Here is a 27,263-nt window from a genome sequence, read left to right as displayed (position 1 = left end):
CCAGCTAAAGTCATGTCTCATCACCAATACGTGTGAGCTTCACAGACATTACTATGGTATCACACAGCTCCCACCGCTGGGTTACATGGCAAGGATGAATGCAAGATCAATATTTTTCACAGCTTCTGGCTAAATATCATCACAACAGGAAAAGTGTGGTGTAATCAACCATTTCTGCTGGATTTCCCTTCCTAGTAGCACCACTCTTTCATGATCCCACTACCACAGGTTGATGATGCAGGCAGAGGAAATCTCCCGTGCTCTCTACATGACTGAAATGTACGCTAACGGGAGATGCTTTCCCTAAACAATGCAGTGTCTCTCTCTTATTCCCTCCGTATGTTGCAGTTCACAAGAAAATGTAAACTCCATTACCTAAAACGCCTATTTGAAGCCTGCAGTCTGCCTGAACTCGGACATATAATGGGCTTTAACGAACAGACAGGACAGTTCCTCCGTGAGCACATCCTGCCATTAATTAAAGTGAAAAAGTTAATGAGGCGGATGAAAATAGAATATACTCTCTCTCACACAGTGGGCTCTGACTAAGACACTCCAAAAAGGCCATTTCAAAGAAGATTAAAGGCATTCAGAGCTAATTTCTTAAACTTTGGAAGGTATTTTTTGACATGGGCTTAAAAGCATGAAAATTTGAAAGTGTAGCCCTTAAATAAATGTGATATACTAAGAGAAGCTCTACTCTGTCTTTATTTGAATTGCTCCAAGAGGAATTATTCATAAAAAGATTACTGTGCAGTTTATAATTAATCGCCATATTGATTTCAGGGAATATTCTTTTGCACAGACACAGCGATATGAGTGCGAATCAAGACTGTCTGCATAAGTGAACATTAACTGCATATTATACAGTCTGTGGTCCCACTGCTCTTTTAAGCTTGCATTATTAACAAAGCCAAATGCCAGAGGGAAGATGCTTGACTGCCTTGCAACATCTGTGAAGGCCAGACATTATGCTGCAGAGGGAAAATAAGATGCTCAGACACAGAGGGAGAGACAGTGACAAACCAGTTCTTTATAACTTCATTACAACTACAAGGGAAATGTTAATGACTGGGAAATTTAAACTGCTACTAGAAATGTAATCAAAAGACACATCCAGTGGATTTAGTGTTTGCCTTACACCTTTAGCTAAGACATCAAGAATTTCTGAGGATGTCCAAGAAGAGTGTAATTCCTAAAAACAGCCTGCCCTCTTGTTGCCTTTTTTTTTTCATCTGCAGCTCCGCAGGGAAATCAAGCTGGCTGTAATATCTCCAGAAATCATCGGGCTTTTCCTATTTTCTGCTTAGAAAGACAAAAACACAAGTTGGAGATCCTTTAACTTGCTAATTAAGCAGTGCAAGAGCAAGACAGCACCTCCTACACATTAGAGCCATTTTGATACTGTATACATATGGCATCATTATGATAAATATGCTCCATCAAACTGTCAGTGTCAGATAAATCACCCCATTACTGCTGACTGATGGGTGTGCTGTACATTTACATTTCAGCACAGACAACAGAGAATCTGCTTTTTGTGCTCTTTGCAGCTTTTTGAAATGTTTTTTAAATCAGCTAACTTCCTGCTGTCGTGGCACCAAACTTGAGCTCTGTCTGGTGATCTGCACCACAGACACCTAGCATATATGCTAATGAAAAGTTATCAGCCGCTCATACTTGCTAATTGAGTTCAGAGAGCATCCCCGATAATGATCGCGATCTATTTGCATACTGTTGCTGAATAGCTGGTGTCTGTCTGTGCTCTGAGATAAGGCAAGGGCAAAAACCTTCATTATCAGACCAATTTATTTAATTAGATCACCTTTATTTCAAATCCCTGATATAATATGAGATCCAGTTGTCTGTCAGCATATTTTCAATCATATTCCCACTACAGTGTGACAGTTTTAATTATTATGTGCACCTTAAATACACCTAAATGCATCTGACTCTTGTTAAAGTTTATCATGGCTTTTCAGATAAACTGGGTTGTAAGAATTTATACTGAGCAACTCACCCCAGGGAAGCTAAGGGAAGCTCTAATGACTCAAATATATCACTGGGGTGAGTCAAAGGACTGCTCTCATCTGCTAGACCTTTTCATTTACACTGAGGGGAAAAAGAACCACTCACTTCCCCACTTCACTTTAACATTTAAACCACTTAGCAAGGAAGAGCTCTTAAGTCAAGCTTGGACGAAGGTACAGAACTGAAGTCGTTGCACCAAACACAAAATCGGTCTTATATCTTAAAACTGAAAGTGCTTTAATTAATAAATCTGAAGAGGTGAAAGGCGGAATGTGCTGACCCACTCAAAACACTGCATTCATTTGAAACTTGGAACAATACACACTTGCTTGGCCTGCAGCAAATAACATGGTCAGGATGCATTACCCTGTGTACTAACAAAAAGGTGAAATGCCACACACAAACAGTAATAAACCCGATGCAAAACAGACAACCTGTTCATCTCTTCTGTGGTTTGAGCATCCATAAAGTTAGACTGTCAGTTCATACAAACACGAGAATTACGGCTTTTACTGTTGTTAATACACAGTATAGCTTGGGGCTAAATGCTTATGCTAGCATGTTTTCAAGCTCACAATGACAATGCTAACACGGTCATGTTTAACAGCTATAAGTTTAACTATGTTGTCTTGTTTAGCTGGAAGGATGTTAAGTTTGCGAATTAGCACTAAACGCAGAGCAAAAGAGGATAGTGAGAATATTTTGCAGCAATTTGGTCAAAAGCAAAGTACTGGACAAATTTAAACTTTGACCTGATGGTGGCACCAGTCTGTCAAGCAGACGTAGAAATATTTCAAACTTTGAACTGCTGCATGGATATCTGTACCAAATTCTGTCTAAAATCCATCAGATCAGGATGAAACCATAAATATTAACCTGCTGGTGGGACTACAGGAAAAGTCAGGGGGTCACCAAAGTCAAGATTTAATGGCAAGCCATCCAGCAGTTAGCCTAGCATGGTCAAAGCCTGGAGAGCAAACATTAAATGCTGGTTTGCCTTAATAGCTTTCTTTACTCATGATAAATTTGAGGGTTATGTATGGTATTGATTGTATTTAAGTACATTCAGTCAGTGATTAAAAATGAGAACTCGATGAGAATAAAAATAGTGATATCTCTTTGAAGTTACTGACAGAACCAGAAATCTCTCAGAAGATTTTTGCTGCATTTTCCATAAATAAAAAAAAAACTGATGATAGAAGGCAAAAGTAAAAAGTTACTTCAGATGATCAGATGTTTGTCAGTTACCACACATATAATGTGTCAGTGAGGATTTATAAAATGACAGTGGGAAGATATGATTTCTGACTGACCCCACAGGCCAGTGAAAGCCTGTCTGCCATCTGAATAACGTGAAAAAAAAGCTGCAGTCTTTGACTTGGCAGCACCAGGCACTGTGATGCCAGCATCAGAGCTGAAGAGCGCTAGCTACTGCCGGCCTATAAACACAGAGATCTGAGATGTAACAATGACAGCTGAGGTTGCTTTTCATCCAGGCCAAAAGTTTGTGAAGAGGTGAACGGATTACTAATGAGGCAACACAGCCTGATTTAGACAGGACTCCAAATATTAGGGAGTAGGAAAACTCCCACTTTCTGCACAGGAGTCAGTGTGTTGGCGAAGTTCATGTAGAGCCACAGATGAGATAATGAGGTATATTCAAAGTTATCAGATGAATCGCAAAGCAATTAAAATACTTTCTAACAGTCTAAACTTTTAACATTTTATCTTTTTTCACGATTTCTTTTAAACACAAATGATAAGCCAGTAGAAGTCTAGAGTGAAGAACAAAAGCATATGGACTTCTTGCTTACAAAATGATAAGATGATGTTCACGCTGTCTGACAAGGTTCTGATGATGAACTTAATACCGTTTCATGTAGTGAAAGTGTTTGCATGAATTCATATGCCCTCATACCATCAGTGTGTTAGAGATGATTATATAGAGTCTTCAGTAATGACCAAACTGACATTCCCTCCCTGGGTACCCTTTCAGTCAGTGTTATTTGCAGTGTATATCACTGCTGGTCTGAATGCCAGATCTAATACACATCAGATTTGCAGTCATGAAATGGTGCCATTTGGTCTGGCCCACTGTTGATCTAAAGAGAAAAGCAATTGGGGTATCAAAGTGCAAGAAGCATTGATCAAGTGTAGAACAAACATGTCAGTTATGTTCAGGGAGGAAAGAGGGAAATGAGCTCCAGCATATTCACTGGGTCTCCAATGAAGCATCAGTGTCAGTGTAGCAAGTGATCCTTACGTTATAGCTGAAGAAAAAAAATGTCATTTCACTTGTCTTCCAGGAAAAGAAAATAAAAAGTAAGGGTCCAGAAATATGGACTTAGTTTCTATTTTACATTCTTTTATACTATCACTTCTTTGCATTAGATAAAGAAATACTTCAGCTTTTTTCCACTACTACAGACCTTCACAATCGTTGGAGTATTAGAGTATTTTTACATTGTGGTATTTTTATTTTTACTTAATGATCTGAATTCTTCCACTGTGGGCTCTAATGCAGGTCCAGCCGACAGATTCAACAGCACACTAAGTGGCACAGCGAGCTGCCCTGCTGCGTCTTGGTAATGACTTTGACAAAGATGCGTAGAGAGAAATCACGTTGGATGTTATCACTCTTCAGGGGGCACTATTTAAAAGTACTGCATGGGCAAAATAATATTACTTGCTTGGACAAAGGCTCAAGCACATACACACAGACAGACATTAACACAAACTCCCAAGTGGTACACACTGAGTAGTCTCTGAAGGTGGTGTGATTTACATCAGCTCTTTGAGTACGTATGGAGACTAGAGCTTAAAACATCTGAACTAGACTGGCATGTTGGCAAACAAGTATGCGTACATCCAGCTGCAGCTGGTGATGCAGTGGAGTATCTAGTGGTTCCTCTGTAAAGCTGTGTTTTAATCTCTTTACTGCAGAATTACCACTACACAACATGCAGACACAAACAGCACACAATGGAGCAGACAACTGTCACCATACTAACAAAGCAGCACAGCGGGAAAGCCATGCAAAGGTCAGTCTTTTCTTTTCAGTTCACACTACCAAATGAGGTGTGAGAAGCACTGGCTGTGTGCACCAAAGTTAGTGTGCACAAATCATTTAGGATGCATACTGTAAAACATCTATGCAGCTACACAATGTTGCGGTTCCTCTTTAATTTCACGTGGAAATTCATAATAAACCTTTTCATAAGTAGTTATGAACTCATTGGGTATACCAAGTTATGCTGCAGTACAAAAGTCCTGCAATAAATCAATAAGGCTATTAATGTTCAACTGTTGTTGAAACTGTATTAAAGAGGTGTTGACTAAACTCTGTGATCATTTTAGAGGCTGAAGCTTGTGGTGCTTCACAAAGGGTTTATGACAGGACTGCGTTAGATTGAGCTTGGTTTAACTTGCAACCACCTTACAAGATACAAACTAAATTTTAACATTTTAAGGAAACTGTAATAATTTAATTTATTTGTTTTTAAGCTTTTTTTTTGTTTGTTTACGTTTTTTGTTTGTTGCACCTGATGGTTGGGAGAAGTACATAAAATAGCGTTAGATGTAAACTTCCTATCTCAAAAATATCAGCTTTTCAGAAAATATATATATAATAAACAAAAAAACAAAGAACACACACACACATATTTTTGATGTCAAATGATGGAACTTGAAAGGATCTGAAGAAGAATTTTTTTAGACCCACAGGACCATGAAACTAGTCTGAAAGTAATCACAAATGTAGTTGTGAGTTTTTTTCTAACTAGCATCCTTTCAACAGAACAGCCCAGCGAGTGACTCTCTTTGACAGAGAGTACGTCAAATCAGAAAGCCAAAAAATCCCACAGTCACCTTTTTTTTTTAATCTTGATGGGTGGTGGCTTGTACAGGATCACAACATCATTGACAGTCTTTTCACTCTCTCCTTCCCTCCTTCATTGCAGACCTTCCCTCCAGATCCTGGATTAGTCATGGAGACAACTCCAAACGACCGCCATCCAGCTTCAGAAACCGTGTCCTAATGAGTCTGTGAGGGACTGGTGGCATGGGTTATCAAGTGAAAGAGCTGCCTCTTCAGCTCATCTGGGCTTTCATCTCTACATCTGACATACTGAGCTCTCTGTGAGCCATCCTTCATCTCTCTATCTACTATTCTTACATAATTAACAGCTTTGCAAGGAACTTTTTGGCGTCACTTGGGGAAATGAACTGATTAAGAGAAGGTCATCTGATGTAACTCTAATCTAATATGTTAAGAGCTCGATCACGTGTCCCAGTAAGCCTGTGAGGGGTGACAAAGTCTTATTTATTCTCTTGCATGTCAAAGACTGAAGTGACCACAAGAAAACAGCTGTTTAACTCCACATATTGTTGTGATAATAAAGTTCAAAACTAGATTTGAACCCTTTCAATTTAGTAAACAGCATTTAGACTGGCTGGAAAAAGACTCAGCCTTTCATCAGTTTGTTAAATATCATGAATTACAGTTGATCACATAACAAATTTTGTTAGCCAGTCAACAGCTGTTCAAAAGCTTCCCCTTGTGACTAGAAAAAAAAAATCCAATGACCTTTGTTCAGATTGATGAAGATGATTGCGCTAAGCAGTGATTCAGCACATCTCATGTAAGAAAGGATGAAGAGTTTGATACTTAATTTTTGCAACAAATCTTGTTTCATTCCATTGTCTGCAACAAAGATGGCTAAAATGCCAAATGTTACACGCACCAAACAATAGATTTCTCTGTTAGGGGACACATAATCAATTTCTTAGCTAACCTGACATTTGTGAGAAAACTTGTTCCCCAGTCATTTTGGAGAACAAGTGTGAGTCCATCTCCAGTGCCAATTAGCTGTCACTATTAAGCCGTGACCAGTTGGCATGGGGGAAATGACAGTCAGCAGCTAACCAGCCCAATGCTACTGTCCCAGGGGCAATTAGAGCCCATAAATCCGTTTACAACCTGGAAGAAGTAAGAGGCAATGGGTGGAGAAGAAGGAGTGGGAGGAAACGACTGCTGCTACCGCTGATGCCCATCTCATTAGTGGTGCTATCATAATGTGCGGACATGAAAGAACTGTCTGCTGGTGCCGTGGGTGGCTATCTGTGTGCTGAATGTGGCATGTGTGGATTGCCCAGGAAAAAGACACTGTGAGGAAGTGCTGAGGGACATTCAAATACGCCTCACGTATTTTAAAAACGGATTTTAAATTTGATTATGTGGCAACTGAGTTAAAGCAAATGACAAAAACCAGCAACATGGAATTATTTAAAGGTCTACTCACCAGTGAAAAAATGAGTATGCCGCTTATAGTGATGAACCTATAGAGAAATGTCACTCAACTCTGAAAACACTCAGCTGTTTTCAACAAACAAGCAAAAGAGAAAAACACACCGTAACACTAACTTCAACAACTGCTGTCTGGCATCTCCCACAACTCCCTTTCACACATCCAGCCAGTTCAGAACGCAGCAGCTAGGCTTCTCACTGGTTTTAACAGACGACATAACATCCTTGCATCACTCCACTGGCCGCCGCTTGTCCACTTTAGAATGGATTTTAAGATCTTGCTGACGACTTTTAAAGCACTGCTGGGTCTAGCCCCATCATACATAACAGAGTTGCCATGTCAGCCAAACCAAGTTTGCTAAAGGTACATATTGCTTAGTTATTTTTCATGTCAGAAAAACACAGAAAACACAAGACAACACAACTTTGTACATGTAATTGAACTTGAAAGGATGGATTGGTTTAATGCTACATCCTCTGAGCTCTCACACATTTAAGTTTCCAGAGACTGCTGTGACTTTGTTCAGTCCCCAGTGCTCTGGCAATCAAAGAGTGCATAGCAAAAGAGCATGACGCACGAGCATAGAAACTGTTCTTAGACTGTTAATGCAAAACATTTATAGCTCTCTCATGGGACGAATGAACGTGTCATCTTGGGTTCTCATTGTGGGGAGCAAAAAACAACCGATCAAACACACTATGATGGATGGCGACAAATGGAAGGCTTTTGCTAATTCAGTGCAAAGTACACATCTGCAACACTCAAACGGGTTCAGGTATAAAGGCCGTGAGATGAGTCATACTTTGACAGTCTTATTTTTCGTTGAGTTTAACAATGATTTAACACAAGCAAGTGACTGATTGCACTGACTGGAGCTCAGAATATATCTAAAGGCTGTCACAAATAAGCGCAAGACAAAAGGTTCAATTGCAGAAGATTCTGCTGAGTCATGGGGAATGTCACATTGGCCTCTAGCCTGGGAGTCAAAAATAAAGCAGTTCATATGCCACAAAACATCATGTGAGAATGACCCGCTGGGAGCACAGTGATGCTCATCACACCCCTAAAGTGGCTCGAGAAAGTACAGCATCACAGTGAGTATGGAGTGTTTGAAAGAGCTTGTTAGGCCAGCGCAAACATGTGGGAGCATGCATTGTTGATGTGCTGTGTGTGCGGCTGAGGAAGGTCGAGGACTGCATGTTTTTATTCTCTAACACAGTCTACAGCAGACCAGATGTGATTTGCACACCTGAGGGGAGCATCATTGCCAAGCTATACCGATGTCTCCTGCGTTATGACCCAGGTGGCTCATGATGTTTTTAGGGAGAACAGCATGAATTCCAAAAGGAATCTGGCTTGTAGCAATCAAATGGACTGATGAAAGCAACTGAACCAAAACTGAGTAACAATACAATATCTAGTCAAATATCCTAGCTGTTGATGATGTTGAGTCGTTTTGGATTGAGTAGGCAGGCAGTAAAACTGCTCACAGTCAGCTGGGGCCTGTCTTTGTAAGCAGCTCTGCACTTGCTGTAAATAGCTACTGTGAGGCTGGGCTCAAACAGACATGCATCTCTAGGTGCTCTGGTCCAATGTGAAAAGCTGCTTTACGTTGTTCAAGTACTAGCAGACCTGGATGTTTCACTCATGCCTTCAACCTGGCAACACAGAAAACCGATACCATAAGCATAGTTTCAAGTTGGGCACCCAAGATTAGTGTCACCAGTTCAATATGAAATATGGATAAAATCTCCCTTTTTCTTCCTGAGTTATGGTGCTGAATAATAAAAACTTTATGATGTCAGACTGAAGTTGACCTTTTGGATATAAAATGTCATCACTTCATCAATTTGTTCCGTTAAACCTTTATGTGAAATTTTGCCATTGGGGTTGAGGTCAGGACTGAGGGTCAGTTGGGTTCTTCTGCATTGGACCCATCAGACCATGTCTTTGTGGACCTTTCTTTGACCGCTGGAGTGCAGTTGACCTGAGGGTCTTCCCCAGGCTGTTGCCACAGGGTTGAAAATGTCCTGGTATGCTAAAGTATTAGGATTTCCCATCACTAGAAGTAAGGGGCCAACCCCTGAAATACAGCTGGGTACGCGGGTGTCCCAATACATTTGTCTATGTAGTGTAACTGTGAACTTGTGAGTCTGATGATGCTGTAGGGATGCAATACTAAATCCATGGAAGACTATTTTAACTGATATGTAAATATCCCTGTGACCGTGGATCTTTGGCGTTCAAAACACATCGAGCAGTTTCAATAATGCATGGATGCTGTTGGGGAAAAAGAATTTTCCTTTTTTTTTTAGTTATCAAAAAACTAACTTAAGGTTTTTATCTGACAGCTGTTGCTGTGCCACTGCATAATTGACCGCTACAACACATGGTGGTACGTGTCCCTCCTTAAAAGATGCACAGTGAAGCATAAAACAAAAATCAAACAAAAAAGCCTTCAAATACTTTTCTAGCTCTAACTTCCTTCTGACAAGTGCACAAAAAGAGCACCGCGCTACACTCCTTAACTGCAAAGCAGATTTCGTGTCTTTCTATATTTTCAACAAAAATGGAATGAGGCAAGGTTCACATTAATAAAACAGAAGGCGGCTGCAGCACAACAAGAAACAAAGTAAGGAGATGCTGAGACTAAGTTTGGAGATTAGCAGGCAGCATACACCAGCATCTATAATTCATGTGATTGTTTGCGGCTGCGCTGACTGCTCATCTGATTGCAACACTGCTGAGGCCGTGTGCTGATATTTGCATGGAGAGAAAAACATTAGAAAATACCCTTACCCACTTCTGACTGCTGTTCCTTAGCAACAACAGTGCAGGTCCTTTAAAGCAGCATGCTTTATGTGCGTGTCTGAGTGTGTGCATGTGTGTCCGGCAGTGTTGCACTTACTTATTTTGCATCATGTTCATTATGATCCAGTCTGAGGGGTAGACGTTTTTCCCAATGAGATCTTTAAACATGATAAATGTTTCCATTAGGAAATCCTGTAAAAGAGAGAAAGTTTTCAAAAGGAAAACTGTTATTCTTCCCACCTCCAAGATAAGAGCAAAATGAAATGAACCGTTAGGAGTTTGTGGCTTTCAGGCAGAAAGAGCTTTCAGATTAGTTTTTAAGGTCAAGGTGACTCAGAAATTGCCCTTTTTCAGGTGGCACTTGAGACCTCCAGTGTGTTCTTAAAGCTCACACTTTGCAGTACGATGAGATTACAGCTATCTGACTTCTCACAGGGAAACTGTTCGTGTGATATTTAGGTAACAAACCTGACAGATAATTACCAGCTGTTTGTGCATACACGACAATTTGATAATGAGGTTCACTTAAATTAAAAGATACTCAGCTCTGCTTTCTCTACAGCAACCCGACTTCAACTTTACATGCTGTCATGACGACAAAGTTGTCAACACTTTTCTAATGTTTCTCCTTCTTTTTTTAAATATACTTGTGTCACACTCACAATAGCTTCCTCTTGACATCAGTAGCAGCTAAATACCTAAAACATAAATATGCATGCTAATCTATTTCTGGCAGTCGATGTTTCACTTGTGGGTAAATCTCTGTGCTTTGTGGTGGCCTGTTTTGAGAACAGCTGCAAAACAACTAAGTCCTTTGGGCTGCAGCCTGTTCTGATCTGTGGATATGGCCCACGCCAGCTTCAGGAACAATAAATCTGTGGAAAGATCCAGCTTCATCACTGTGATTGTTTATCCTGCTCTGGGAACTAGACAGGCAGCCTAAAACAAGGCCCATGTAGAATCATGAAGGTCAGAGAGTTCTTATGTATGAATACTGCTTAGCAACATACACAAGCCCAATCAAGCACAATAAAATAACAGTCTTGCTAATTCTGTAAATTTTTTACTGAGGCATTCATTCATTTAATGTCAAACAAAAGTAGTATGTAGTCTAGAATCTCTGTCTACTGAGACTGTAAAGCTTTACTTGTAATATAAATCACATTGTTGTCCTTCCTGTGAAGCTCAAAAGCAGTTTGTTGGGGTAAAAATAAACAGTAGGACTTTTGCACCTGTCAGAGTAGAGTAACATAATGCTAATCTGGCAGCAGATACTAGAGAAATACCGCTTTGTGGGAGGAATTACTCAGAGTGGAAATCCATAACATCAATGAGATTTATCCCTCCTCCACAACTTGTTGGCTACAACGAGTGATCTGCTTCCCTGAGGATTTACTATCATCAAGAGCATGCTGTGCATGTAGTGGGCCCAGGGCAAGAAGTTCAACCTCATACTTTACTGTGGAGAAAAAACATTTTCCTCACATACCTAATCCAACTTTTGATTTCTAGAAAAGAAAGAGCAAGATGACACTGAACTATGGCCCTGCATGATAATGTAGCCTGAAGTATCTCATCTAGCAGACACGGACACACTGATAAGGTGTACTCACCACCACATCACTCCTTATCTTGCCAAAGGTGCTGATCAGATGAGCATAATGATAGTCGTCCATCTGCCTCAGTGTGGCAGTCATGCTGGCCACGAAGCTTCCCTGGAGAAGACAAAGAGGCGCATTCAATACACAATCAAGTTCAAATTGAAGGCTGAGGATAGACTGCCTCTGTGCCTGTGATTTTGATGGATACTGACTAGCTGAGCTGACTGGATCTGAGTACTGATGCAAGCCTGGCCTCTCAGGTTTGGAAAGGTAGGCGCCCTCACTCAGTGGCTGATCTCATTAACCTATTGCCCTCCACTCCCCACCTCTTTGTCTATACCGATTATAAAGCCTGTGAGGTCCCTTAAGTGCTGTCTTTACTTTGTATCGCACCATTCTGGCTCTGGTTACAGAGTACATGTGCTGCATAGAGCAGATAATAGAATTCAAATGTGTCCTAAGCTGGGTGGTGAAAGGCTACCATCAGGTCTGAATGAAGGCAGAGAATTACTGCAGAAAAGACCTGGCTGAGGAAGTGGAAATACTTTGGGAGGGCCCCTCTTGATTATTCTTTGTGATGGGACAGGATTCGTACTGCTCGAGGTTGACTGTTATGTGAGAAATTCACAGGAGAAGGTGAACTGAGCAAGAGATTTGTACAATCAAGATAATCAGCTACCAAGAGACTCATACGGGAAAAAAAGAAAAGCAGAAGACAAAGCTGGCAAAGAGATAATGCTGCAAGTTTATCCATTAGGCTCTTATTAAACTAGTTACAGAATTTGCATGAATACTCCTGAATAAAAAAAGCATATTATTGAAATACTCCCAGACAGCTTTATCTCAACTAGCTAATCAATGAAAATGCACCAAAGATAAGAAAAAGTAATTAAAATTGTCACAGAATGCATGGATGCACATGCTGATTAATACATGTTCACAAGCATCACGAGGTGACTCATAACACACATCTTTAACTGACAAAAGCAATGACCTAGAAGAAACTGATATTTCGAAGCTGACACACCTCTCTTGAAGACTTTTAAAAAAAAATAATTTATTTCAATCTTTGACTGAAAGCAACTGTCTTCACACAAAGACAGACAAACAAAACAACTTTGGTTTAACACATTTTTAACTGACTACAAAAATTTCAACACATTTTCCAAAAGTGAGTATGATCCCGTAACTAATGACCTGAACAAAGTCCAGGTTGAGACTTTAATCTGGACAGGGACTACCCTGGCAATGTGAGGACTCTGTTAGCGCAGCCCTCATGCGAGGGATATAACTCTGCTGCTTCATGGTAGTTAATCCTCACAAGGCTTTCTGTTTCGCTGGAGAACCTCTCCTTGAGCTGTAATTAGGCCTGACCCACCAAAGCACAGCAGAGCTGAAACGATGCTGGATACACACACACAAACTCACACACACACACACACTCTTACCTCACCCAACCTCGCTCAGCTCCATTTTTTTGTGCATTCTTGCTGTTATTGTTTGCTTACTTTTCAGCAGTGCAAAATCTTTACAGACAAATATTTAATTAATTATTATTATATAATATATTATAATCATAATTATTATTAATACGTACGACAACCACATCAGTACCAATGATATAATAATCATGCAAAAAAAACTACCCAAAATGTTTCTTCATGTTTCTTTCCCTTTTCGTTGTTAGGATGACTGCTTCACTTCCCTCTCAGCAATGCTTCACAAAAACCAGTGTGACTCATGTTATATTAATATGGAAATGTTTTTCTAAAGTGCACAGGGCAAGATTCTTTCATCTGTGAGGGCATGTAAGCCTCAGTTAGCCTCACTTCTTCAGCCTTAACGATGAAGAACAAATTTAGACAGAGCTTGATCAGAAAGTACCAAAGAGCCAAGCGTGTACTGGGTGTGTAAAGAGCAGGTTCTCTCATATTTCTGCAGCTACTTTCGCTCTTAACTGGACAACAAAGGATGTTGTTACTTAATCACCTGGTGCTGAGTTAAAGGTACGTTACTGGCATTGGCGTGATGGGCAAAAGCAACATTAAAAGAGGCTAAGCCGAATGGGTGTAGCCTGCGTGAGGGTTCGGACACTGCCTGATGCAATTCTCCTCACATTTGGCAGTCACTTTATTAATAAAAAGGAGCAGGGGCTTCAAAGCGGGCAGCGGTCTTAAGAAGTAACTGGCGGCTGATGCAGCTACTCACCACGCAGACTAGAGAGGCTGGATGAGCTGGAGGGTATCCCATGTTCATTCATTCTTTCTATCTCTTCAGCTGTGAATGAATCCCCAAGATAAAGAGCCTTCAGAGCAAACTTTACATGCTGTAAGCCTCGGTGTGGGACTTGCCATAAGGCTCTAGTGTTGCATACAGTAGCATAAGCCACTTAAGCTCACTCCCAATGTTCAATCAAGACTGCCGACAGCACAGGAATACACACACCAATGCCGCTATTGATTTTATTGCTGCGAAATGTTGGTCATGAATGAATCTTAAGCTTCTAAGCAAATTGCTGCAAGAGGGAGGAGGATCCGCTGGCAAATCCTAATGGCAAATTAAATACAGGTGAGGGATCCTGCTACCATATTTGTGCCTTGATGTGTTTTAACAGAGGAAGATAATAATAATAAAATTTATTTGTATAGCGTTTATCCACGTCCATGTTTAAAAGTGCTTTACAACCAAAGCATAAACCCCAGTAATAAAAGGTAAGAGTGAAAAGGCAGGTACAAGGAATAAAAGTGGAATAACACTTAAAGCAAAGGATGATCAAAAACCATAAGATTTGCATGCATCATCAAGAGTGAATTACAATGTAACTCAGTATTAGACAACTGGGAAAAAAAACACAACAAAACAAAAAATGATATATAATTGGCATAAATAAGTCTCCAGAAGTGAATTAAAGAAGACACTGGTGTAACAAGCTGGAGTTACAGAGAAGATATACAGAATCTTTACCAGAAAAGGGATTCAGACCTTTGCCTGTGCAAAAACTAAGATCTAAATGCGGAACAAGAACACATGCCACACCAGCTGTTAACGGCTAATGCAAGAAATAGAGATGTGGTGCATGATGGCCCACGGAAAAGTCCTCTGATGTCTCCGGCTCTGTGTTGTGTTGGGTTCAAACTAGCAGGGTGTGATAGGTTTGATAGGCGTGATGGCCTTCGCTGTCATGCAGCTGACTCCACAGGTCTATCAGAGCCACCAGCGGCATCTGGAGCCAACCAGATGAACTAAAAAGGCCAGCCTGTCCTCTCATTGTGGCTCATCTCTCTACTTTTTTTTTTTCACTGGGATAACCCTGGTGCTGTTACCGTGACAACAAACTTATTTCATCTTTCAAGGAGAGACAAAGGACAGAGGGAAATCAAATTAAAGCGGGCAAAGAAACAAAGGGTTCGTCGAAGGGAAAAAACAAGTCTCTACCTCACAAGTTGTAAGCGGGCCTATCAATTCTGATTTTGGCGAGGGCGAAACATGTGACAGACTGAGGAGCTGCAGAACGAGAGGGAGAACCAGAAAATACTCCTTCAGCTGTCTGTATAACAATAACAACTACAAACCAAAATGAAACAAAACAAAAAAAAAGACACAAGAAATTGACAGAGTACAAGGTTAAGTTAAGTTTGACTGCGTGATGCATCCTGCAGCTCATGACTTGGTTTTACTCCGACTTGAAAGCTGAATTCATTTGAATTAAATCACTAATATCAAAGGAGTTTCTTCATCAGTGATGAGAATATGACACTCTGTAGATATTCATCAAAAAGAAACCAACAAGGATAAAAAAAATAAACCTAACATCTCTGTTAAGCTCTAATGATCACTGTATGGTAGTGACAAAATTTCTGGACGGATGATTAATGGAGAAACAGCTTCTTTAGGTGCTTAGATCCTAATCACTTGTGGCTCTATAGTAAGACAGTAAGAACAAAGTTATTCTCTAGCGTATTTTCTACTGATGTTCATGGCCAAATAATTACTATTACACATGCTGGAGGCATGTACACACCACCCAGGTACAACAAAACCCTCCTTTTCTGCCTGCTGGGGGAAAAAAACATTGAGATCGATCACTAAGTTTCCACTGGAGATGATGGAGCACCTGGAGGACGACACAGAAATGCTTACGGAAGTCAATCATTTAACGGCCACCAATTGAGCTGTCATCAATCTCAAGCAGTTACCTACAAAAACAATTTCTCAAGATAAACAGGAAATGGAAGTTTACTACTGATATCTATCACAGCGTCCAGAATCAGAGGCAGATTCCTGAAAGCGGCGCCTCCGTATCCATCTTATGTTTGAGGGCAAATGAGGCAGAATCTTAGCGGAAATGAAATAGCGGTGATTAGAGGGCAGATCCATCATACGCTGCTCTCTAGCTCGTATCTTTCTGATAATTTATCTCACTTTAGCACCTAACAGCAGAAAAGGAAAATAAAATTGACGTTTGTTCTAGCATTGAAGGGTTGCCTTATAAACAGTGCATTGTTTTAAGCCTTTAATTAAGTCAGTGGGGAATTGGCACGTTGGTCTCCAGAGAGATGTAGACTGAGCCTCAACCTGTCTCTGGAGGAGAGAAAACTGACACAGGAAAAGAGAGAAAAATGAGGATGGGAGGGCGCGAAGAGGGATGGGGGTGGGGGGGTGACCAACAGGGACCAAAATGACTCCTTCTTCCTCTCAATTAGCTTCAGGCCTGATGAAATATGAATTTGCTGGCTCATTACTACGGAAATTACACAAGCACAGAGAAAACCTCACATGGCCACTATGCCATTTAATCCGAGGAAGGCTGAAGACACTCCTTCTAAGCAAACACAAGTGATACACACTACTAAATGGAGGCTTTCACTGCAAAGACCACATGAGAAAAGAGAGAGAGAGAGAGAGAGAGAGAGAGAGAGAGAGAGAGAGAGAGAGAGAGAGAGAGAGCATGGACAATGGGCTTTGATGGCAGAGGCAGCCGCCAGCGAGCAAAAAGATCTCAATAAGATCTCAGCTTGTATTCTCTTCAATTTGCCTCTCACTCTAGAGAAAGCTTATAGCATCGTTGGGGATGAGATTGAAAAATGTCAAGTGACATGATATTCTGAGCTGAAATGCCATCAACAGTCCCCGATAGAAGGAAAAAGAAAGAAACTAGCTATGGATTTACCACCTTTAAAATATTCAAAATATTCAAGGATGAGTTGCAAAATACACAGTCCTGTTCTTTTATACCAGTCAATTTATAACCTTAAGCTCAACTTATAAAATGGCGTATTCAACACTTCATAGTCATAGTATGGAAAATTCAAGCTAAATTAGGTATAAATCTGGTGAAAGGAATGTACACAATTCACATGCATAAAAGCTTTAAACTAAAAACTTAAATAACTTATCTTCATTCACTTGGAAAACAACACAATTTAATGTTAAAATTCCTTTGAATCTCAATATACAAAGTATTTATCATGATATAACTATATAATAATAATATAATATATAATATAATAATCACATACCACTTCTGCGCCTGAAACCCATTCGTCTACCTCCTTTTTCTCTAAACAAAACTATTACACACACACACATACAAAAAGGGCAGGCAAAGAACAGAGACTGCAAAGGCAGCATCACTTGAACACGTTTCACCCTGACCTGTCAAAGGGACGCAGAGCTGACACATGCAAGGCACTTGGCCACCACTGAGGGATTCAACAGAGAGCCCACTTGGCTCCAGCATCAGGCCAACAAGGTGGCAGGCAAGGCAGGTCAGCCAAAGGAAACAAGTTGAGGACCTGTTCAAGGCCAGCTGAAACCATTCACACTTCATTCTCTTCTTTGGCCGATTTGGCGTAATGCATTGTGACGCCCGGATAAACACTTCAGAATACATAAGGATAAATAATAACCACGAAAAACCTGGGCAGCCAGCCATGAAAGTGACCCTTTATGCCATTCGTTCAGACAGCATCTGACTTAGACAAGCTTGAGGAAGCACTTTCACACTCTAATATATCAAAGCATAATACTTCCTTGAACAGACACCTTAATTTATACAGGAAGCTACACTGAGCTACCCAGAAACCTCTGTGTGTCCACTGTCAAGCATACATCTTTCACTGGACATGGAGCAGATGTTACTGACCATTGCCCAGGTCAGTGTGGAGCATTAGGGGGATCGTGCAGGTCAATAATGTGTTTACATGTCCAAATAGCTGAGACTATTTGTTACAAAAGGTCAAAACTAGCTTTAAATACTGCGGTTAGAGCCGATCTACACTTTGAATTCCTTCCTGGCGGTCACTGGGCCTGAGGCACAGCCAGAAAAAATCCGACCATGTTTGACATTTCTCAAAGAGGGAATAGAGTTGGCAATACCAAACCTGCTCAAAACAAAGTGCAGGTTCCCTAAGGTTTTATTTCTATCAACGTAAAAAGATCAAATTTTGACAAGCATGCTTGCACTGACTTTGTTTTAAGCTGCTTCTCACTGTTGATGCTTTTCTTGGACAGACTTAAAGCAAGCTTTGAACACACGTTTGATGAAAAGACCAAAAGACTGCAGCATACGGGGACGGACTCTTGCTAACCTATCTGCTAGGCACATTTTCAGCCTCGCTTCTCACTCGCAGACTTGCTGGGGCAGTGCTGCTGCACAGTAGCCACATCATACCAGCCTGTCAGCAGAAATACACACACACACACATGGAAACACACACCTTTTCTCTTTCATGATTGCAGAGAGATCTAAGCTACAACAAACTGACAGCTCTCTTCACTATCCAGTAATTCAGTTCAGTACAGATATGACACTCAACTCAAAAGTACTGTGTGTGGATGGATGCACTCGGGATCTCTGAGGACAGACTGGAGTGGCAGCAGTGAGGCGACTAAAATGCATGCAAGCTGCATGTGTTTTTAATATAGTATAGAAGCGTATAGTAGTGTAGTGTAAGGACAGTTCATATCATTTATTGTAACAATTGTGGGGAAGGGGAATCCTATCTGTTTTCAGGTATCCTTTCCACAAAGTAAAGACAGTTAAAGAACATCTAGACCAGAGAGGGGAAAAATATAAGGAAAAGACTATGCTTCTCTGTTGGGTATTGTCAACACATTTCACACCAATTAGCACTATGACATGAGCGTGTCAGCAGTATGCACTAAGAAAGACGAGAACATTCCTGTGCTGTGGAAACTGAAGTCACAGAACCCGCAAATTTCAGACCATTTTTCAACATAAAATCAAAAATTGTCTACAACAGAAGAGGTAGTTTTGTTTGTTTAAAGTCTTGTTTCAAGTCTGCTCCGGCTCAACAAAGATCTGTTGACTTTTCTGTTTGCAATATTTCATTTTTGTCAGATTTGTTTGCCCTTTTCTCTGTATTTGATAGTGACAGTAGAGATATTTTGAGTGCTTGAGGACTGGATCTAGCCCTTCTTTTGACCACAGCACTGTGTATACCATATGTGCAGGGGACAAGGACACAACAAATGGTCCCCTGAGGGCTTGGCTTTGAGGTAATGAAATCAATATGAGAGTCACTCCAGTGACTTGTGCACTGCCACCGGTTTATCCATCTGAGAAGCAGTTTGCTTACACAAGCAGAACACTGAGCAATTTCCAATAAAAGAAAACAGTAAAGTCTATTGCAACCTCACATACATTACACATCACCTCCCAAAGGGGTTCTAGCCATTAAACAAATACCATTAACCCTGGGTTCACATGTAAAAACACTTGCAAAGCATAGAGACAGTCCAAGGTTAAATCTTTACAAACACCGTTCTGCTTTCACCTGTGTCAAACCTGCAGCCAGTTGTTGCCCTGCAGATTAATAGCAAGGCCGCGAAACAGCTGTGTTACTGTCACTCCAAAACAAGAAGCCAGTCTCATAAAACCGTGTTATGAGTATGAGTGCAGCGTTCAGCACCTTGAAGGCAGAGTCAGTCAGTCAGTCAGTCAGTCAGTCGAGAAGCGGGGGTATTTTATGTCACGTTGCAGAGACGCGAGATGAGGCGAGGGGGATGAACAAAGAATAACAAAACTTTCTGTTATTCACACGTGTCACAAAAGGGCTCGAGCAACAGAGCTGGGAGAGAGTGATAAACAAGTGAAGGAGGTATAATGGATTTAAGCGTGAAGTGAACCTGACTCTCAGCTCTAATTCGGTCACGTCTCACCCTTCAGTTCTCAAAACATTATTATTTTAGGACTTTCATTCACAGCTGGAGCAGCTGTCCTTCTGGCAGCGCTCTCGAGCATTCCTTTAAGCATATCATTTTTATCTCTTCTGACTTCTGTATCTGGTGTTGTCAGCTTCTCTCTAAGGTATCCATGAACTAAATGTTATTGACTTAAAAAACAAAAACACTGAAAACACAAAAATGTGTAATTATTGGTCACGTTAACGGTATCAGTTGAAAATAAAATATTGTGCATAATCCATAAATGCTAAATAACAAAATTATTAACCAGTAAGGAGCTCATAAAAGCAAACAGGATGAAAAGAAAAGATTTGAATAAAAAAACAAAGCAATCCAGTAACACAGAATGATAACAATTTAGTATTGACAGGGGAATACATCTAATGAGAATCAATAACAACAGAGTGTCATCAGAAAGATGTAATTATTAGAAGTGTCATATTAAAAACAGTACAGCTCAGAATGAGCTAAGACATTATCAGCTTGCTTTTATTAAAGAAAAGTGAATGTATTATGGTTCCATCTTAGTACTAATCTGAAGAAAGATGGCCAGTTAAGTTAACTGAAGTTGATTTCCACATATACTTGTAATGTTTTGTACTTAAATACCTGCATTTCTCTTCTTCATTCTGACATCTTTACAAGGGCTGGAATTTGATGAATGAATTTCCACCTAAAATTCCTGTTTTTTGCTCATCTGCTGTTTCACCGATCATGAGGTCTAAATAAAACAAAATCTCAAATACTGACACAAACATATAGACAAACATGCACACACAGCAGCAGCAGCAGCAGCTGCTGTCTGGAGAGCTGCAGCTCATTATCCTGGTACCTGAGGCAGAAACGAGGGGTTTCCCTGTGAGAGAGTGAAGGTGAGCCACGACTCCATCCAGCCAGGCATTTAGAGCTCCACTTTTACATGATCACGATTTCACCAGGAGTGCTGTTCCCTCTTGTCTTTCTTCCTATTTTTGTTGACTGAACATTACACCACAATTCTAAACGGTTCTAAGAGGAAAATGCACAGCGGCAGATGAAAAACAAGTTGTCTCCTGCACAAACAGAGTTAACTACTTACTAGTCCATGACAGATGGATGAAAGGCTACGGGGAGATCAGGCAAACAAGGAATTGGGGTGTGTGCGTGTGCGTGTGTGTGTGATCTTCGTCTCACGCAAGGAAAAGAGCTGTGAAAACTCAGGGAAATTGAAATGACAGAAGACAAATGGACTTGGAATGAAACTCAAAAGGTTGAGAATTCACCGTGGAGACGCCAGGCAACAACCAAGACTCAGGTGTGCATGCAGGCTGCTGGGTCTCATGAACGCATCCGTCCGTGTCTTTCTCGAAGTGAACACTCGCACGTCGGCGGAGTAGTGCAGTCTGAATGGATCTATTCACAGCTGGCATTTAATTCTTCTGCTTCTGACAAAGAAAGTACAGCAAGTGTGGATGTGCATATGGTCTCAGTGGAAGTGAGGTCACTGACAGAAGTGCTTCAACTGACGATGAGACGAAGGAATGGTGCATGAACCTGCCAGATGTAACCAAAACCAGAGCTGTACTTTCTCCACTGCAACCTTCCCTCCTCCCTCTGCTTTCTCTCTCCCATGCTCCCTCCCCCTCTTGCTTAATCTCCCTCTCTCGGTCTCTCTCTCTGTCCGTTTCTCTTTCTCTACGCACACACACACTTACACGCACACACACACACTCAGATGCACACACGCAGAAAAGAGGAGAAGGAGCCAGAGAGGAGAACTGCAGCGGCACGATGGGGATATTCTGCCTGCGTGGGCTCTGTAGCTGAGGCGTCCGGAGTTCAGCCACTGTACGTGTGGGTGAGTGTGAGTGTGTGCGTGTGTGTGTGTGTGTGTGTGTGTGTGTCTGTGTGAGCCTGCGCGTGTGTGTGTGTGTGCATGTGTGAGTGAGAGCCGCTGCCGAAGCTGTGCGGAGAAAGAAAAGGGGAAACAGAGGAGAGCGGGTGGAGAGGAGGAAAAGAGAGGGGGAGTGTTGACTCTGACTGGGGCTTAGAGGAACCTCACGCCACTGAATCAGAGAACGCCGATGTGCAACAACTACTTCAACTACTGCCGTTGCTGCTCTGGCTGTGTGCCGCCGCCTGCCTGTCCTCTTAACTTCTGCCATGGCATAGCCCCCTCTTCCAGCTCGCCTCTAATCCACCAAGGAAACGGGCATGCATGGGCACAACCAGGGATCTAGGCTATCGCATCCTTTACGTCAGTAAATCACAGTCTGAGGTGAGTCGCTCTTGTCCTCTCCTCTATTTCACCTTTCAGTCTGCATCTGCAAGGGGGGGAAGTCAGCTCAAATAACCTCTTAAGGGGGAAATCCAAGGGATCTGCTCGCTCTGTGGGACTGAGCCCAGGATAAGCCACAGGGAATGTTTTTACTTAAGCTTTTCCCTGTCAGCTGATCAAATAACAAATACGTGTGGCAGATGAAAGGAGGTAAATCTCAGATTGATTTAATGCTTAGATGCCTCTGCTGGGGAGAAGCAATTATGCAGCGGTTGTGGAATGTGCTGGTGCTGAGTTTAAGGGATGATTCAGTCAGTTTCGAAAACTTTAAACATGTAAAATGTGTATGTGTCAGGCAAATATCGGGGCAAAAATTGCCTGCCACTGCCAGCTTTATAGTATCTGGTGGGTCAGTTTTTCTGTTTTCCGAGAGGATTTTGATCCAGATTTAACCCGACTGGCTTCACATACACAGCTAAAACAGTGCTTGCGTATGAAGGGCTTGCATGATGCTGCATTTCCTCTCAGTTTTGCAGCTGAGTGAGCATTACATAAAACACACCGACATCCAAACCAAAAGAAAATTGCAGAATTGTGGCATGAAGCTATTGGTATGGAGGCAGCAGTATATTGAAAGCAGGCATGCTTGCAGCACAGAGGAATAAATAACAAGAGATGGGCATTAGACACTTGGCTGCATCTGATGAAGGACCCCAACTAAGGACTAATCTAGATTAATAGACTGCGTGAAGTCACTATCTCCTTACAGATTATTGGAGCATGGGCTTATATGTGTGCGATGTGTGCGGTGTGTGTGTGTGTGTGTGTGTGTGCGTGTGAGGAGGAGAGAAAGAGAGAGAGAGAGAGGGAGTGAGCGAGAGAGCGCATGGGTTGTCTAGAATCCTCACATCTCCGCTGCCCTTCAGTCGCCACACAAAACGCATGTCACTCCCACTCGTCCCTACAAACCCTCCTGCCATCGCTCTCTGTCTCCCCTTCAACCCTATCTCACATCAGTGCTCTGATACAATCTCCCCTCTGCTCTATTTCACTTTCCACAGACACTTAGAGGAGGACTGAGGGGGGAAAAAGATGAAGACAGACACAGAGACAAAAAGAGATATTATAAGAGTGTGGCAGGAGAGGATATTGATTTCTTTTTCTTTTACCAGTGAAGGGCATCATGTTAGAGTGACATAAAAAGTATATGTCTGCCATCACAGACTAATTCATACAATGTAATTACAATTATACAAGATTACAGGGTAGGCATGAAAGTAGGATGTCAAGCAAAATAAAAGAAACAACATGTAGCCCTTCATCCATCACTGCTCATCCTCCTTTAACCTTCGTGCCGACTCTGTGAGGACTGGACACGACAGACCAAGAGAATGGGCCTCAAAGCTAATCTTTATTTTTAGAGTATGAGCGATATCAGTCTGCACCTCACCCAATAACGCACTGGAGAGAAGGAAGAGGGCGATCGACTGTTTAGGGGTGTGTGCATGATGCCTCCGCACACATTCACTACCAAATGCAGAGGTGACATGAAGACGGAAGAGGGGAAAACAAGGTTATAGCAGACATGGGCACTCAACAGGGACAAATCTCAGAGACGGTTGCACAAACAGCATTTTTGAAAACTTTTTTTATTCCACACCCTTTGCAAGACTTTGCCTCCCAAAACAAGAAGGAGGGGGGGAGGAGGAGAGTGCAGGCTTTCCAAACGAGTGGCGAAGTGGGCATTCGCCTCCCATGGCCCTGCTCGCTGGGAGGGGTACCCATTCATCCAGAAAACAAATTGCTCTCATATAAAAGAATGACTGCTTTTGGAACAAGCCAGATGTTACCTTTCATGTGCTAATAGGATTATTCATTAAGAGTCTGATTTTTTTTCACTCCCCGGGAGCACAACAGCAACGCCACGCAGCTGAGGTGAACGGTGTGCGTCTGCTGCTGAAAAGGAGAAGGCGTGTGAGTGACTTTGTACGTCTGTTGCATACAGAAGAAGAGACTTTGCACCTGATCCCACCTGGGTGTTGTTGTCAGTGTGTGCTGGTGTATGTGTGTGTAAAGCATGTGTTCCCCCACTGCTTTTCAGCAGGGGCCCAGTCAGCTGGGGCTCCGACAGGCCCAGAGGCGGAAGAACAAAAGGCAGGAGTTTTCTGCAGTGAAGGGAAAAAGTACTCCTTGTACCCATATGTCTATTGCTTTCTTACTTTTAGCACTACAATTAAGTTATTTTCAAGAAAATTAATGTTTAGTGTTTCTTCAATTAAGAGTTTTTTTTCCTAAAATCATAAAAAATGGCAACACAATTTCCCAGAGCCCAAGGCAAATTGATTTAAATTGCTTGTTTTGTTCCAGAACAACAGACCAAAACCCACAGATATTCAAATTCCAGTTACAAAAAATTCTTACATATGAGAAGGATGAACGAACACTGTGCAGTTATGCTTGGTAACTGTAGAAAAAAAAAATAAAAAAAAAGAATAGATGGATATATAATCAATATATATAGATTAGGTATAGATTATCAAAAATGTGTTGTGGTCAAATAAGTTTCTGCAGATCGACTCACTCTGTCAGCACTAATTACTTGTAGCTTGAGTTTCTTGCAAAGGACACTGTGAATAATTATTTTTCTTAATTCTTAAACTGCTGATCTTAGCAGGTGGAGGTCAGGGTCACTTATCATGCTCTATGGTCCTGCAGACTTCCTGTAAGTTTGAACCAAGGTGCCCTGTGTGGTTTCCTAACAAAAGTTATACTTTACAGGTTTTACAAACTTTTTGCAGTCTTCTTCCCTGCCTTTGCCGGCACATGGAAGCAAAGTCACCACCACCTGTTGATCAGTGGAATAGTTATGACATCATTGGTAAGACTGGAACCCGTTGCAGCATGTGTCCTGCAAGCAGTCACATCAAATCCTTGCGGGAAAGACTGTTGAAAGCCTGACACGTATTTTTAATTCTAAGCACAAAACTAACTGGACCTCGAAGAGTCCATGTTTCGCTGAGAGTCCCGCACAACAAGAGGGTCTTTGCGCAGCAGTTTTGTTTAGTTTGTTGATTGTATAGTGGCTTCATATACCCCCGTCGCTCCACCACATGGGGCTTCCAGGAGATTCAGTTGAGCTGACAAAATGGTCCATCTTATTGAAAAGACAGGGTGACTTTTGCAGTCTCTCACCCCGAGTCTCTGCTTATTCTTGTTCATGGATCCTTCATCTTCCCTCTCCATCACTACCCCTCTCTATTTTACTCACATTCAGTGCTTCTCCATCCAAGCACAGTGAAAACTACATCCATGGGCCCTGCGCCTATTTATTCTAGTCTTTTCGTCTTCTTTTCCATCCTAGTGTGTGGCTGCATGTATGTGTCTTTTTCATTGCTGAAGATGACTAGGAGGAATGCGAGAGCAGCAGGGGAGTTCTCTAGTTACCCATCAGCTTTGAAACCTCAGCGTGTCTAGAAGGCAAAGAGAGGGAGAGAGTGCAAGAGACAGGAACAAACTGGGAGAGAAAGCAACAAAGGGGAAGAGAACAAAAAGATGAGTAACAGAGAGAAGAGGTATAACGTTCTGCAGATAGATAAAGAGGAGAGGGAAGGAGAGAGTGATCTGATGCATTCTGATTAGAGAAGGAAGCCTCTGCAGCACACATCCTTTCCTGAGGTCTGATCACCATCTAGCCTGTATGTTCACTGACGTATGGGCTGCAGGCTTCCTGTCAATTCATCAAGCTCCCAGGAACCCACCTGAGTGGCAAGCGTAGCACACAAAGCCAACTAACTACAGCGAGAAAGGAAACAACAAAGAAAACAACTGCAATTCAGTGGGGACAAAGTGGGTAAAAAAATAATAAGACTACAATGTCCGTAGGCTACAGTCTGTGGATAGGACACCTCCGTGAAAACTGCAGCAGACTGATATGCAATATACTGACAGAAAGTTGTAGTAAACTATATTGTTCCAGGACAGGAATTACATCAAGGCTGAATGGCCAGTGCCATGAATGCCTCAGTCATTGTGGCCAAAGACACAGACTTCTTCATTTAAAATTGCATGCGGCACTACCAATAAACAAACTCACGTACCAGTGTAAGTATTCATACGTGCGAGTTTTAAAATTTGCTGTCGTCGTACATAACTAGGCTCTTGCTACTGCTGAGACCTGTGAGTCCTGTGTTAAAATCCAAAAGGACAAAGCAAACTCACGATCAACAGGTCCAGGGGAAACGCCATCTTTAACTTTCTTGATTCTTTCTTCACACAAGAAAAGCGAGAAAATAATTCTCAGTATGATTTGACCTCCTCTTCTGTGTGTCTGCAGTGTACATACAGATTTGATTTTTGTAAATATCCCTTATTAGTGTTATAACAGTTTTGGCCTTTGTGCCTCATATGTTGGCCACAACAAATTTGTATTTATCAAAGGCCAAAGTGGCCTTGCCCTAAGATGACTGATTTCGAAGTATGCTGTTTCATGATAGTAATTTCTAGCATCATACATAATAGGGGACGAAAATATCATTAATACAGCTCACACTCTTGGAGGCTTGGGAGGATCAGTGAGAGGCCATTACACTGTAAGCCTGTATAAAATCTTGTACTGTAACTGCAGTATCTAATGTGAGCGTCATGTGCACAGATGGATGCAATATAAACATAAATATATTAAAAATAGTAAATATAAATGTGTAAATATATGTAATGCACAAATAGCTTTTCAGTAAATGCTACGCATATGGTAGAAACTTGGAATAAAAGGATATTCTGAGTGCTGTGGATTAACAGCAAATCTGGATTCATCCTGTCACAGTATCAGACTTCTGACATCAAAATAAACACTGTGTTTATGCAAATACTGTGATACCACACACAAAACTATTGAGCATTGAGTCTGCAACTAATTAATTCTGCACCATGTTTATATACAGAACATATTGACACTGAACGATTTCTTGTGGTTTAAGGTTGCTGCAGAACAACAATGGTATTAAAAGTTCAAGTTCAGTTATTCTGGATCTTGTTTATAACAAAGATTCA

The 27,263-nt window shown here is 41.4% G+C and overlaps 1 protein-coding gene across 2 annotated transcripts in view; it reads right to left on the bottom strand.

The window, feature by feature from the left end:
* The window catches only part of dock1 (dedicator of cytokinesis 1), a 164,736-nt gene that overhangs the window by 43,599 nt on the left and 93,874 nt on the right, over positions 1-27,263 (bottom strand). For both annotated transcript variants that reach the window (XM_046377496.1, XM_046377497.1), the window contains exons 28-29: positions 11,762-11,863; positions 10,246-10,340 (exon numbers count right to left, since the gene is read on the bottom strand). In XM_046377496.1, the coding sequence (XP_046233452.1) occupies positions 10,246-10,340; positions 11,762-11,863 (197 nt within the window). The remainder of the gene's footprint in view (positions 1-10,245; positions 10,341-11,761; positions 11,864-27,263) is intronic.

The sequence above is a fragment of the Scatophagus argus genome, chromosome 21 (genome assembly GCF_020382885.2).
Source record: "Scatophagus argus isolate fScaArg1 chromosome 21, fScaArg1.pri, whole genome shotgun sequence".
NCBI lineage: Eukaryota > Metazoa > Chordata > Actinopteri > Scatophagidae > Scatophagus > Scatophagus argus.
This window is presented reverse-complemented; position numbering and strand designations above follow the sequence as displayed.